General features: G+C 20.3%; 2 protein-coding genes across 4 annotated transcripts; one reads left to right on the top strand and one right to left on the bottom strand.

The window, feature by feature from the left end:
- Nucleotides 1-3,106: 3,106 nt before the first annotated feature.
- Nucleotides 3,107-7,961, bottom strand: LOC122505236 (ethanolamine kinase). Of its 3 annotated transcripts, none has more exons than XM_043616729.1 (7): nt 7,538-7,961; nt 7,210-7,350; nt 5,657-5,794; nt 4,686-4,951; nt 4,329-4,555; nt 3,836-4,058; nt 3,107-3,481 (listed from the first exon to the last, which is right to left on the bottom strand). In XM_043616729.1, the coding sequence occupies exons 2-7, from the start codon at nt 7,333-7,335 to the stop codon at nt 3,424-3,426; spliced, it is 1,038 nt and encodes a 345-aa protein (XP_043472664.1). In that variant the 5' UTR covers nt 7,336-7,350; nt 7,538-7,961; the 3' UTR covers nt 3,107-3,423. The 3 variants fall into 3 exon arrangements, with proteins under 3 accessions (XP_043472664.1, XP_043472665.1, XP_043472663.1); XM_043616730.1 differs by having other exon boundaries at nt 7,747-7,961; XM_043616728.1 differs by having other exon boundaries at nt 7,210-7,960.
- A 300-nt stretch (nt 7,962-8,261) lies between these two features.
- On the top strand, nt 8,262-12,067 carry LOC122505237 (exosome complex component RRP43-like). Its single transcript, XM_043616731.1, has 7 exons — nt 8,262-8,530; nt 8,760-8,796; nt 10,544-10,681; nt 10,777-11,071; nt 11,317-11,437; nt 11,615-11,718; nt 11,815-12,067. Exons 1-7 carry the CDS (start codon nt 8,514-8,516, stop codon nt 11,928-11,930), a joined length of 828 nt encoding a protein of 275 aa, XP_043472666.1. The 5' UTR covers nt 8,262-8,513; the 3' UTR covers nt 11,931-12,067.
- The last annotated feature ends 610 nt before the right edge of the window (nt 12,068-12,677 follow it).

Below are 12,677 nucleotides of genomic sequence, written 5' to 3'. Positions count from 1 at the left end.
AAAAATGTGTACGTGACGAGGGAGCAATGAAGAGAAATGAAAAGTGAATGTGTAATGTGATTGAGAGAGAAGGAGCGATAGAGCCAATCAGCTGATTGCAATTTACTTGTCCGCGTCGTCTGCTAGCCAATAATAACGTTTCCTTTGTTGTCAATCGAAATGGCGCGCAATTCAAAATCTGTTTTTGTTAAAAAGAAACATTTTCGCTATTTTTACACTGTAAATTAAACATTTTTTTTATTAACTTTTCCATTATTTTCTAAAGTCAGTTTTCGTCGAATTTCTAAAGGAAAAAAATGGTGAAATGTAAAAAATATTAAAGGAAACTAAAAAGAAATTTATTGAAATTTATAGAGAGAAAAAATTATGCTGTTGATTAAAAAAAAATTGCTATTTTGACTCCAGTGGTTCCCCGCCTAATATAAAAAGAAAATGAAAAATAACTTGCGAAATATGTTTACACGTGTAAAATTAATTACGCATTTCAATATTTATACGTAATTTTACACTTTTGTGATTTTTTTTTCCTAGTTTCATGTTTAAGGACATTCTACAATAATAATTTAAAAAATAAATAAATAATTAACATTTTAGAAATAGAAATACCAACAAATTTTGTTAATTACAATTATATTTTTCAGGTTTTACCTGATAAATAAAATTTTAATTTTAATTTTTTAAGCAAATAAAACAAAAAATTCCAAATTTAGAATTTTTTTTGTTGAATTTTTTAATAAAAAAAAATTATTAAATTTATTTTTAATAAATAAATAATTTAAATAAATAAAGAAGTAAATAAATGAACAAATAAATAAATAATTATATTTCCAAAGGAAAAATTTTGTCGTTCAAAAATAAACATTTTAAAATTTTTAAAATTTTTAAAAAATAATAAAATAATAATAATAATAATAATAATAAAATAATAAAATTTAAATAAACATTTAAAAATTTTTTAAATTTTTAAACATTTTAAAATTCATATTATTGTGAATGGAAAATAAAAAAAAAATATTTAAAAAGACGCTTACGTGAATGAAAATTTATTAGGAAAGAAAAAACGAAAATACAATTTTTTACGAAAACAATGATTAGACATCTTTATTAAAACAACATCATTATTTATATAGGACATAAAAGATAATCTCTGACGTTAAATTATTTTTCTATCTAAAAAACAAAAAAAAATTTCTCTCTCACTAAAATTATCATTTTTTATCCTTTTTTTGTTTTAATAATATATTTCAAAGATTGTCTCAAAATATTCTTTTTTTTTGAGTTAACAAGTGATTTTTTTTTGTTTTATTTATAACAAAAATATTTAATAAGCTATAATATTATTGTTGAAAAATTTTTGATCACTCTATATTAACTCAATATTTTTTTTTTTTATAAAAATTTTAATTACACATTTTACTACGTTAATATAATAACTATTTTTTCAAAAAAAAATGCAGAACTAGGTTATTTATTAATTTATCAAAATTTTCAAATAAAATACGACTTTTTAATTTTTTTCAAAGAAAATAAAAAAAAAGAAAAGAAAATAAATAAAAGAAAGTAAAAAAAAAGAAAAATAAGAAAATAAGAAAAAAGAGAGTAAAAAAGAAGAAAAGAAAATAAAGAAAAACAGAAAGTAAGAAAGAAGAAAATAAAATAAAGAAAAAAAGAAAGTAAGAAAAAAGAAAAGAAAAGAAAAGAAAGAAAATAAAATTGAAATTAAAAAAAGAAAAGAAAAAAATAATATAAAAAGAAAAAAATTTATAATAATAAAAATCTAAGAAAAAATTTAACTTAAAGAACTTAATTTAATGAAACTTTACTCAATTAATTGCGAAATAAATTAAAAATGTACTAATTACAAGCAATTAAGATCACAATGAAAGTAACAATGATAATTGTTTACAAAATTCATTAAGTAACATTTCTTAATAACAAATAATTAACGAAACGATACAATTATCATAAGTAGGTCACTATTAATTTTTTTTCTTTAATCTACTATCAGAAAATGCACAAATTCCAAAAAGGAAGTTAACAAAAATTATGATAATAGTAAAAATAGTAATAATAATAAAAATAATAATGATAATAATAATAATAAAAATAATAATTATTATTATTAATAAAAACGATGAGATAGTCGATCTATCCCAGTCAGGATAATTATTATAATTATTATTATAATTTTTTTTTTTTTTTTTTTTTTTTTTTTAAATAATAATAATAAAAATAATAAAATAACTGCAAAATAATAATAAAATATGGCAAAATATTAAAACAGTACAAATAAAATAATAAAATGCAGCAAAATAATAAATTGAAATTTAATAAAATATGGCAAAATAATAAAATAGAACTTACAAATAAAAATTAAAAATAATATAATTATCTTCATCTTTTTAAATGACTTGAGAAAAATAATAATAAAAGTAAAAAAATTCTCTATTCTTAGTCGTGGAAAAAAAATATGGTTTTTTTAATTTTTAAAATCGATTAAGCTGACAAATAGAAAGATATTCTTTCTTCCTCTTCTGTAAACTTTCGTAACTAATATTTAAAATGACTTGATAAATGCAATTTTTTTTTTTTTTTTCATTTGAGTATAAAAATTATCAAGGGCTGCGAACAATTTCTCAATATATTCAAAATCCATAGCTCAAAAATATTAAAATTTAATTAATAAATCCTAATTTTACACACTGAGAGAAATGGATAGTCAGATTTTGATGTTAAAAAGATGATGTTACACGATACTATCATTATGCTACTCCCAACCATCCCAGATGCTAAAAAAAATATAGTTATGCTACCCCGTACTACCAAGATGTTACTCCTGATGATATTGATGGTAACGGTGACTATCTAGATAGCTGTCTGTATACGTAGCATTAAAGATGGTCACCCTAACCACAATTATGTTACCCACTACTATAAATTTCTCTCCGTGCATACTAAGAATGCTAAAAATTAGAATTTATTAATTGTATTAATTGTATTAATTGTATTAACATTTCTTTCTTTCTTTTCTTTTATGTAAATTACAGTTAATTCACTATAGTTTTACTCATATTAATGGAAAGAACTTGAATATTATGATACAATATAATAATTATATATGTATATTAATTTATAATATATAATTGAATATTACATGATAATTATATTTAGAAGCTTGAATATTAAATCGTAAATGCAATATTACAACCATAATTTATTGTTTTTGTTTTTTGTTTTTTTTTTGGTTTTTCTTATTCATAAAAGGAAATTCGCGTAAAATCCTCTCACAGCCCTTGAATTTGCATAAAATAGTCTTGTCTCACTTCTCAACGTTTAAGTGGGAATGTCCTCTTATATATTAAGAAATATCACAGAAAATCTCTTGGTTTTCTAATTTTTTTTTTTTTTTTTTTTTTATTTATATTAAAAACCAAGTTTGCTTTTCCTTTTAAAGTACTCGTCAAATCTCATTGCAGCGTATCTGTAAAAAATATCGGAAAAAGTAGTTAGTTTTAAAGTTTAAACTATTTAAAAAAATTAAATAAATATCATAAAAATTATAAATAGTCAAATTTTGTTTTTCTTTGCAAAAATTTGATCCTAATTAGATACTGTCTTATTTTAATTCTAATAAATAATAAAAATAGAAAAAAGTAACATTGATAACAATAAAATGCTATTATATTCTAAAAAAATAAATATATTGTTGAAGTGAATAAATAAATCATTTTAATTAAAAATATATCAATTTTAATTTAGAAGAAATTTTTTTCGATTTTCCATATTTCGAAGATTTTAAAATGAGTTTTTTTTTTTTGAAATGTATAATACTCACTCTAAAAAATCGAAGTCAATGTGAGAGTGTTCACTCTGTATGAGTGCCCAGCATCCCCAAAAGAAGTGCGAGAGAAGAACGAATTTTTGAACTTCGCCATAAAGTTGTTCGACCTCTTCTTCCGTTATTCTATTCGTTTCATTATAAGCTTCGAGGTAAATTTTCAGCCAAGCCTTCTGTAAATTTTTATCCGGATAAAGGGAATAATCCGGACGATCGGTTCCTAAATAGAAAATATTTTTCAATTAAAAACTGTTTCATAAAATTTCTAAACTTATTTCAAAATTTTTTTTTTTAGTTTTTTTTTAGTTCTGATATATATAGAATGAAAATATTTTTTTTTCCCCGACAAATCTTGTAGCTTTAACCTTTAAAAAAAAAAAAAAAAAAAAAAAAAAAAATTAAAAAAAGTAGAAATTAGCGAAAATAATTAAATAAAATAAATATTAAAAAAAAGTATGTAGAAATATGATATAATTAAAATAAAAGATACCTGCAAATTCAGCAAAATGATTAGCAATATCAAAAGCCTGATAATTATAGGCGGTATACTCGAAATCAATAAAAGTCACTAAATTCTTTTTCTCATCGTAAAGAATATTTCCAAGAAGAAGATCATTGTGGGCATAAACAACGGGACTTCCATTTTGCGAAAATTTTTCATACAAAAAATTGTACTCATCCCTTAATACTGCAAAGGGTTTAATCGTCTCTTCAAATCTGCAACAATTAAAAAAAAAAAAAAAATATTTTGTTTAAAAATTTTTTCGAATTTCAAATTATTGATGAAAAAAAAATTACAAAAACTGTTTTTGTGCGCAAAAATTCGAATAGAGAAATTACTGCTTACTTCAATTGTTTCTCGCAATTAGCAAACGCTTTTGGTACAAAGCTCAAAAACGCTTCGGTTTTGGACCAAACAAAAGGCTTCTGACTCATTTCCGGATGAATCGGTTTCAGCCTGTGCATCTCTGCCATTCTTCTAGCTACAAGTTGATAAACAATTGGATTTCTAACAGTCTTGATGGTGAGAGTTTCACCTTCAATAAATTCATAGGCAAGGCCGTTATTGAACGTTGCATAAATTGAATGCGTATAACCGGCTTTATTTAAAATCTGCCGGCAAAAAGAAACACCAAAATTATAAATCAAAAATAATCATTGTTATTATTATTATTATTATTTAACAGTAAAATGATAATTATTATTAAATAATTGTAAATTAAATAATAAGAATAGAAACAAATAGAATAACTAAAGTAGAAAATTAAAAATAAAATAACAATGAAAGACAAAATAAAAATAAGTAAAATTAATAAAAAATAAAAAAAAATAAAAATAAAAACAAGTAAATATTAAAAAAAAAAATTATAAATAAAATAAAAGCAAATAAAATATAAAATAAAAAAATAATAAAATAACAAAAAAAAATTTATTTATTTTTTTTTTTTTGTTTTTTTGATACTTTCTCAAAAATAAAAAATTAATAAAAAGGAAAATTAGAAATAAAATAAAAACAAAGAAAATAGAAAATAAAAAAAGAACAATAAATAAAAATAGAAACAAATAAAATAAATAAACTGAAAAATTAAAAATAAAATAACAATAAAAGAAAAAATAATACCTATCAAGTAAAATTACCAAAAAGAAAAATAAGAAATAAAATAAAAACAAATAAAATATAAAATAAAAAAATAATAAAATAACAATAAAAAAAATTAATAAAAAGGAAAATTAGAGATAAAAAGTCAATAAAAAAAAAATAAATAAAATAATAATCTATGAAAGAAAAAAAATATTATTTTATGAAAATTTGCCAACCCTAATATTTCTAGTCTCAGCTTTTCGATCGATGAACAAATCGGTTTTGTGTCCATAAATTCGAATCAATATCATTTCGTTGTAATGCTCTGGATACCATAGTCCCACTAGTTTATTTGTTATTCCGTCTTTAAATTCCTAAAAAAAGAAAAAAAATCAATTTATTAATAATTATTAATATAAAGAATTTATTAATTATTATTAATAAAGAATTTATTAATAATTAATCTTTCGTCGTTTTTTTTTTTTGAAATATTTAATAAAAGAATTAAAAATAGGTTTTCACTAATACAAAAAATAATATATTGCTTTTACATAAACATTTATTAAAATTATTCTTTTATTTTAGCCTTGCGATAAGATATTTGAACAAAAATATATTGCCGGATAGCGTGATCACAAATTGTTTTGCAATCGCTCTTGTTATAAATGTCTATATGCATAATCCATAAAATAACTTGAAAATTCATTTTGCAAACAGATTTTATTTATACAAAAAAAAAATTTGCCACTAATGTGTCAACTTTGAAAAGATTTTTTTTTTTGTCAATTTTAGTTTCATAATCAACCAAAAATAGAATATTTGAAGAAAAGAAAAAATATTTTTCATGAATGAAAATATTTAAAGAAAAAAATAATTCTTAAAAAATAAAATATCAATGAAAATATTATTCATAAAAGGAAATAATATGAGGAAAATATTTCATAATATATTTAAAAAAAATATTCAAGAAAAGATATTTTTTTCGTGAAATGAAAAAATTGTAGAAAATATTTTTCAAGAAATAAAATAGGTATTCAAGATATTATTTTCATGAAAGAAAATAGTAAAAAAAATATTCTTTATTTTAATAAAATATCAATTAAAATATTCTTTCTTTAATAAAATATTTACTGAAATATTCTTTATTTAATTATAATTTAATATTAGAAAATTATGTAAAATATCCTTTACTTAATAAAATATTTAATAAAAATTCGTCCACATTCAAAAATTTTTTAGTTTTTTTAAAATTTTAATCCTTTTTTCTTTGAGATTAATAAAAAAAATAGTAATAAATTAAATATTAAATCTAGTAAGTATTAAATTAATTTATTTTAAATTAACTAAATTTAATTAAATATTAAATAGTAAATGTTAAGAAATTCAAAAAACTGACAAATTTCAATTTTCTGAAAATTTATTCAATATAAAAATATAAATCGTCGTATCTCGAATAAATATTAATGAATATTTTATATTCAAACAAAAAAATTAACATCCTAACAGAGATGATTTTAAAATTTAAATTAAAAAAAAAGTTCTATTTACTTTATCGGAATTAAACAGAAATTATCTCCCGCCTCCAAGTTTGCAAAAATATTTTTCCATTTATAAACAATTTGATAAAAATCGTTAAGTAATATAATACAGTAGATAATATTTCAGTGGAAAAAGTATTAAATTTCATTAAGATTATGTAAAAAAAAATGATATTTTGTTACATTTTCGTAAAAAATGGAAAATAAATTTTTTTTTAAATAATCGAATTATTTTCAATAAATTAAATTACCTTGAATAATAATTGATCTATAGGCCAGTCAGGTCTAATAGTTTTGATAATTTCTGTCGCTCCTTTTATAACCTCATTTTCATCGATTGTTACATCAATATGAGGTTCTACATCTATGATGTCCATAATTCACACTATTTTCTTCAAAGAATAAAAAATAAAAATATACAAAAATCATTCGACAAATAACACTCGAAAAAAACATGTGCGGCTCTAGGTAAAATTATCAAAATAGTCTATTAGTCAAAAATAAACATACAATTTATTTATTTTTTAAGATTTTTTAATAAAAATCAAATTTTACTACATAACCTAAAAAAAAAATTACCCACGAAATTTTATTATAACAAAAGAAATTGAGAAACAATAATAAACCGTCACAATCAACAGTCTGATGTAAAGTGAATTCAGATTAGGAATATTAGCATTTGAAAGTTTTGTTCCACTCCCGACTCCCGTTTTTCCTCGTCTACGTAGTCATATTTAAAATATTATCAACGCGAAGGTTACGAAAAAAAATGTATTTATAATATATACTTTCTCTCTTATCGCTTTTCAATAATTTATGCCATTTATGCGTCACAAAATCACACTAGATTTCTAAATGTTACGTAAAATAACGGAATAAATGTAAGTACTTATATACGTGGTACTAATTTTTTAAAGTCCCCGAAATGTCATAACAAATAAGTTAAAAAGGTTCACATGTGGCAATGCGATTTTCAATGCAACTTTAGAGCAAATCAATCGATAAAATGACTCAAGCCCGTGAGACACTAGTTTTCTAATTTTCTTTTAGTTATTTTCATTTTCTATTTTTATTTTCAGTCCGAAGGAAAAATTGCCATTTACAAAAATTTCAGTTTTTTTATATTATTCATTTCTGCGTAATTTTTATTTATTTATGAACTATATTTTAATGAGAAACACGATAATTGATAATTTGTTTTTAACTATTTTTGAAATGGGCGCCAAAAACTGTGCCAGCTAATGTAGTGTTCTTTATTACCGACAAAATTTCCAATTTTTATTTTTCTTTTCAGTTTTCACCGTTTCATTTTTCGGAAAATTAAAAATTATTGAAAATCTCTGCCTAAGGAGTAAGGAGTATGTACTCTATTTTACACTTCCCATTTTTGTAAACCTGTTTTTCTTTTTCTTGTTCTTGTCATTCACAATCACAATTGATTTCACTGTCACATTATTTTGTTTTCTTGTTTTTAAATCGATTGAAACAAGAAAATTTTAACCGGGTATTAATTTAATTAATTTAAATTGATTTATTAGTTTAGTTTCTTTAAATAATGGATTCCCAATTCAAGTAAGTGTAACTCTCTCTTTATTTTCAGTAGATTTTAATTGCAATTCGAAGTAAAGACTGTGTAAAAAGTTAAAATATTAACAATTTTGAGGTTATGTTGCATGAAAACATTGTTTACTATCAACACGTGTGATAAAGTATGGTTTTTTTTGTAAATTATGTCTTATTACCTGTTTTAATAAATTATTTATATAGAAATTAAAGTAATTTATAATAATAACTTTTTTAGGACAATTCATCCAGTCAAATATCTTCGAGATCATTTCGTGAGTTAATTTACAATAAAAGACTAAAAATAAAATAATTATTATTATAATTAGTTAGTAATAAGTAATAATTAATTACAATTTTAATTAAAAATAATTCAAAATTAATTGAATTTTAAAAGAGTTGCGTTTACAATTTTCATAAATAAATTAATTTCAAAAGATAACAATTTGAATTTTTGGAAAATTTCAATTCTTAATGAATTTAATTAGAAATTTTAAAGAACTTAGATTTTTGAAAAATTTTAATAATTCAAATTCTTCTGAAATTATATAGTTAAATTTTTAAATATTTTTGTTAATTAATTATTAAAAATAATGGATTTATAGAAGAATTTTAGTAAAAAACACTTAAAAAAATTGAATTTCGGAGAAATTACAAATAATTGCAAAAATTCAATTATTATCAAATGTAAAAAAAATTCTTTGAAAAAATTCAATTATTTAAAAAATTTTTAATAAAATTCTTGGTAAAATTTCAATTATTTCAAAAGTAAAAAAATTCAATTATTTTCAAACATTTTAATAAAATTCTCGTTAAATTTCAATTATTTTCAAAAATATAAATAAAATTCTTGGTAAAATTTCAATTATTTTCAATTATTTAAAAAAAATTTTAATAAAATTCTACGCAAACATTCAATTATTTTCATAAATGTAATACAAATTTCACAGGAATTTAATTATTTACAAATTTTTTTATAAATTTCTTCGCAATAATTTAATTATTTTCGTAAATAATAAAATTATTTGTAGAGATTCAATTATTTTTATAAAAAATATAAAATTCTTTTTAGAAATTCAATTATTTTTATAAATAATAAAACTCATAGCAAGATTTTCAATTTATTTTTAATAATAATTTTATAATTTTAATCGAATTCCTCGAAAAATGTAATTATTCTAAAAAATTTTTGTTAAAATTTGTCGAAAGAATTCAATTATTTAAAAATTTGTTGATAAAATTATTTATGAAGAATTTTAGTTAAAAACACTAAATAAATTTGAATTTTAAAGAAGAATTTTTTATTATTTTGTTTCAAATGATTGGAAAAATTCAATTATTTTGTAAAGTAATAAAATTCTTCGCAGAAATTAAACTATATTAAAAAAAAAATTCTAGTCAAAATTTTAATTATCTTTATAAATAATAAAATTTTTCTTTGAAATTCAATTATTTTAAAAAATTTTTAATAAAATTTTACGCAAACATTTATAAAAAATAAAAAATTTTTAATAAAATCTTACGCAAACATTCATGAAAAAATAAAAAATTTCCCACGAATTAAATTATTTTTAATACAATTTTAATCGAATTGCTCAAAAAATGTAATTATATAAAAAATTTTATTAAAATTCGTGAAAAGAATTCAATTAATTTAAAAATTTATTATAAAATTCTTTGTGAGAATTTAATTTTATAAAAAGCATTCAATTATTAAAAAAATTATTTAGTTTTTAATTTAAATAATTGAATACTCGTAGAATTTTCTTAATAAAAATTGATTTAAAAATAAATTTTAGTTAAAATTTTAGATAATGTAATAATAGAATATTAAAAGTATTATAGTGTGAATTTTTAGAAATAATTGAATTTTGAAAAGTTTTCAAATTAAAATTTTGGATAATCTGAATTTTTTTTTGTTTATTAATTAATTTTTCCCTTTATTCACACTTATGAATTAATTAATTAGAAATTTTATAAATAGAATAAAATAGATGAAATTAATTTTTTATTATATTTCAGTCGAAAGAAATTCGTCCGGATGGTCGGGAATTTATGTCCTATCGTCCAGTCAGCATAAATGTTTCATCAATTAAACAAGCCGACAGTTCTTGTGTTTTCAAAATTGGAAACACAACTGTTATTTGTGGAATTAAAGCCGTAAGTTGAAGACTTTTTTTTTTTTTTTTTTTTTTTTTTTTTTTTATTTTTATTTATTAAATTATAATAAATTGAAAAATTATTTCTACTTTCAGGAACTTTGCACACCAAAAGCCTCGACACCAAATTGTGGTTTCGCTATAATTAACGTAAATTTACCGCCCCTTTGTTCTCCCAAATTTCGACCCGGTCCACCTAGTGAAGAAGCTCAATGCGCAACGAAAATTGTCGACGAAATTTTATCGAATTCGTCAATTTTGGATCTAAAAGATCTTTGCATTTGTAAGGATAAATTGGCATGGGTTTTATATTGCGATCTCGTTTGCATTGATTTCGATGGATCTGTAATTGATGTTTGCATTGGAGCTTTAATGTCTGCCTTAGAAACTTGTGAGTATTTCGATGAAAAAAAAATTTTTTTAATTAAAAAAAAAAAAAAAAAAAAAATTAAAATGAAAATTAAAAATGAAAGTTTTTAAAATTAATAAATTAATTTTCTTTTGTAAAAATAAGCAACGTTAAATTTTTTGGTAAGCTTCGAAAATTTTTAATTGAGACCTAAATGATAGCATAGTTTATAAATTTACTGAATTTTCAATTTCTAATATTAAATATATTTTTCTTTCAAAATTCAGTGACATTACCGGAAGTTACATATGACACGGAAACAAAACTCATAGTCACAAATCCCGAGAAGAGAATTCCACTTCCATTGAAACCAATAACCGTTTCTTTGACATTCGCATCGTTCGATGAGTGAGAATTATTTTTTATTTATTTATTTATTTATTTATTTATTTATTTATAAGAAATTATTGAAATGAACTATTTATTTGTTATCAACTTCTTTTTCATTTTTTTTAAACTTATTAAATGAAAAAGTTTCTATTAAAAAGTAATAATATTAATTTAATTTCTTTTCTATCTCTTTAGACGAATTTTAATTGTTGACCCTACAGAAGATGAGGAAAGTTTATCTCACAGTAGAATAACAATTGCCGTTAACGCCAATGACATGTGTTTTGTACACAAATCAGGTAAATATTTTCAAAACGAAAAATTGCAATTTAAAAAAAAATAATATGTGAAAAATGATAAAAAGAAGAATTTTTACTAAAATCAATCTGTTTCAGGTGGAACTCCAATGTCAGACAAATTAATAACAAAAAGCATAGCAATTGCAAAGAAACGAGCTGAAGCAATAAGAAAATTAATAGAAACCGCAACGACACCTTTTAAAATTTCTTGATCCGTTTCCAGATTTTATCCTAACATTAATGAAATTCTATTTTGGAAAAATTTAAAAAGCCTTTTGCCTTTTGCTTTTAAATTTTGATTCTCTTCTATAATTTTCGAAAACTTTATAATAAGTGATTAAATAAAATGTTATATAGAAAAAAGGAAAATATTGTCTCGATTTTGCTAGGATTGCAGAAATTCAATTATATTCAAAATTTTTTTTTAATATTCAATTATTTTCAAAAATTTCAATAAAATTATTTTCCAACATTTCAATTGTTTAGAGAAATAATAAAATTATTTTCCAAAATTCAATTATTTTCAAAAATTTCAATAAAATTCTTGGCAATATTTCAATTATTTTCAAAAACTTTCCTCAATTCAATGATTTATAATATCTAAGTACTATTTTAATAAAATTTTTCAAAAGATTTCAATTATTTCAAAAAGAATTTTAAAAACTTGTACGCAAAACTTGAATTATTTTCATATAATAATGAAAATTTCACAGGAATTCAATTATTTAAAATTTTTTTTTATAAATTTCTTCGCAATCATTAAATTATTTTCATAAATAATAAAATTCTCTTTAGGAATAAGTTATTCTTTTTAATTTAATAAATTGATTTCTAGTAGAATTTTCTATTAAAAATTGATTTAAAAATGAATTTCACTTAAAATTTTAAATTATAATTGAACATTAAAAGGATTATAGCTTGAATTTTTAGAAATAATTGAATTTCGAAAAAGGTTTCAT

The sequence above is a fragment of the Leptopilina heterotoma genome, unplaced genomic scaffold (assembly GCF_015476425.1).
Source record: "Leptopilina heterotoma isolate Lh14 unplaced genomic scaffold, ASM1547642v1 Lhet_350, whole genome shotgun sequence".
Taxonomy (NCBI): domain Eukaryota; kingdom Metazoa; phylum Arthropoda; class Insecta; order Hymenoptera; family Figitidae; genus Leptopilina; species Leptopilina heterotoma.
The sequence above is the reverse complement of the archived record's forward strand: the minus strand, read 5'-3'. Positions and strand labels throughout refer to the sequence as shown.

Coding starts and splice junctions, on each gene's coding strand:
- LOC122505236 (XM_043616729.1), bottom strand. CDS start 7,335: ATGGACATCATAGATGTAGAACCTCATATTGATGTAACAATCGATGAA. Junction 5,795..7,209: donor TAGATCAATTATTATTCAAG/GTAATTTAATTT, acceptor TTCTTTTTTTAG/GAATTTAAAGACGGAATAAC. Junction 3,482..3,835: donor ATTGACTTCGATTTTTTAGA/GTGAGTATTATA, acceptor TATTTTTTACAG/ATACGCTGCAATGAGATTTG.
- LOC122505237 (XM_043616731.1), top strand. Junction 11,438..11,614: donor ACATTCGCATCGTTCGATGA/GTGAGAATTATT, acceptor CTATCTCTTTAG/ACGAATTTTAATTGTTGACC. Junction 11,719..11,814: donor GTGTTTTGTACACAAATCAG/GTAAATATTTTC, acceptor AATCTGTTTCAG/GTGGAACTCCAATGTCAGAC.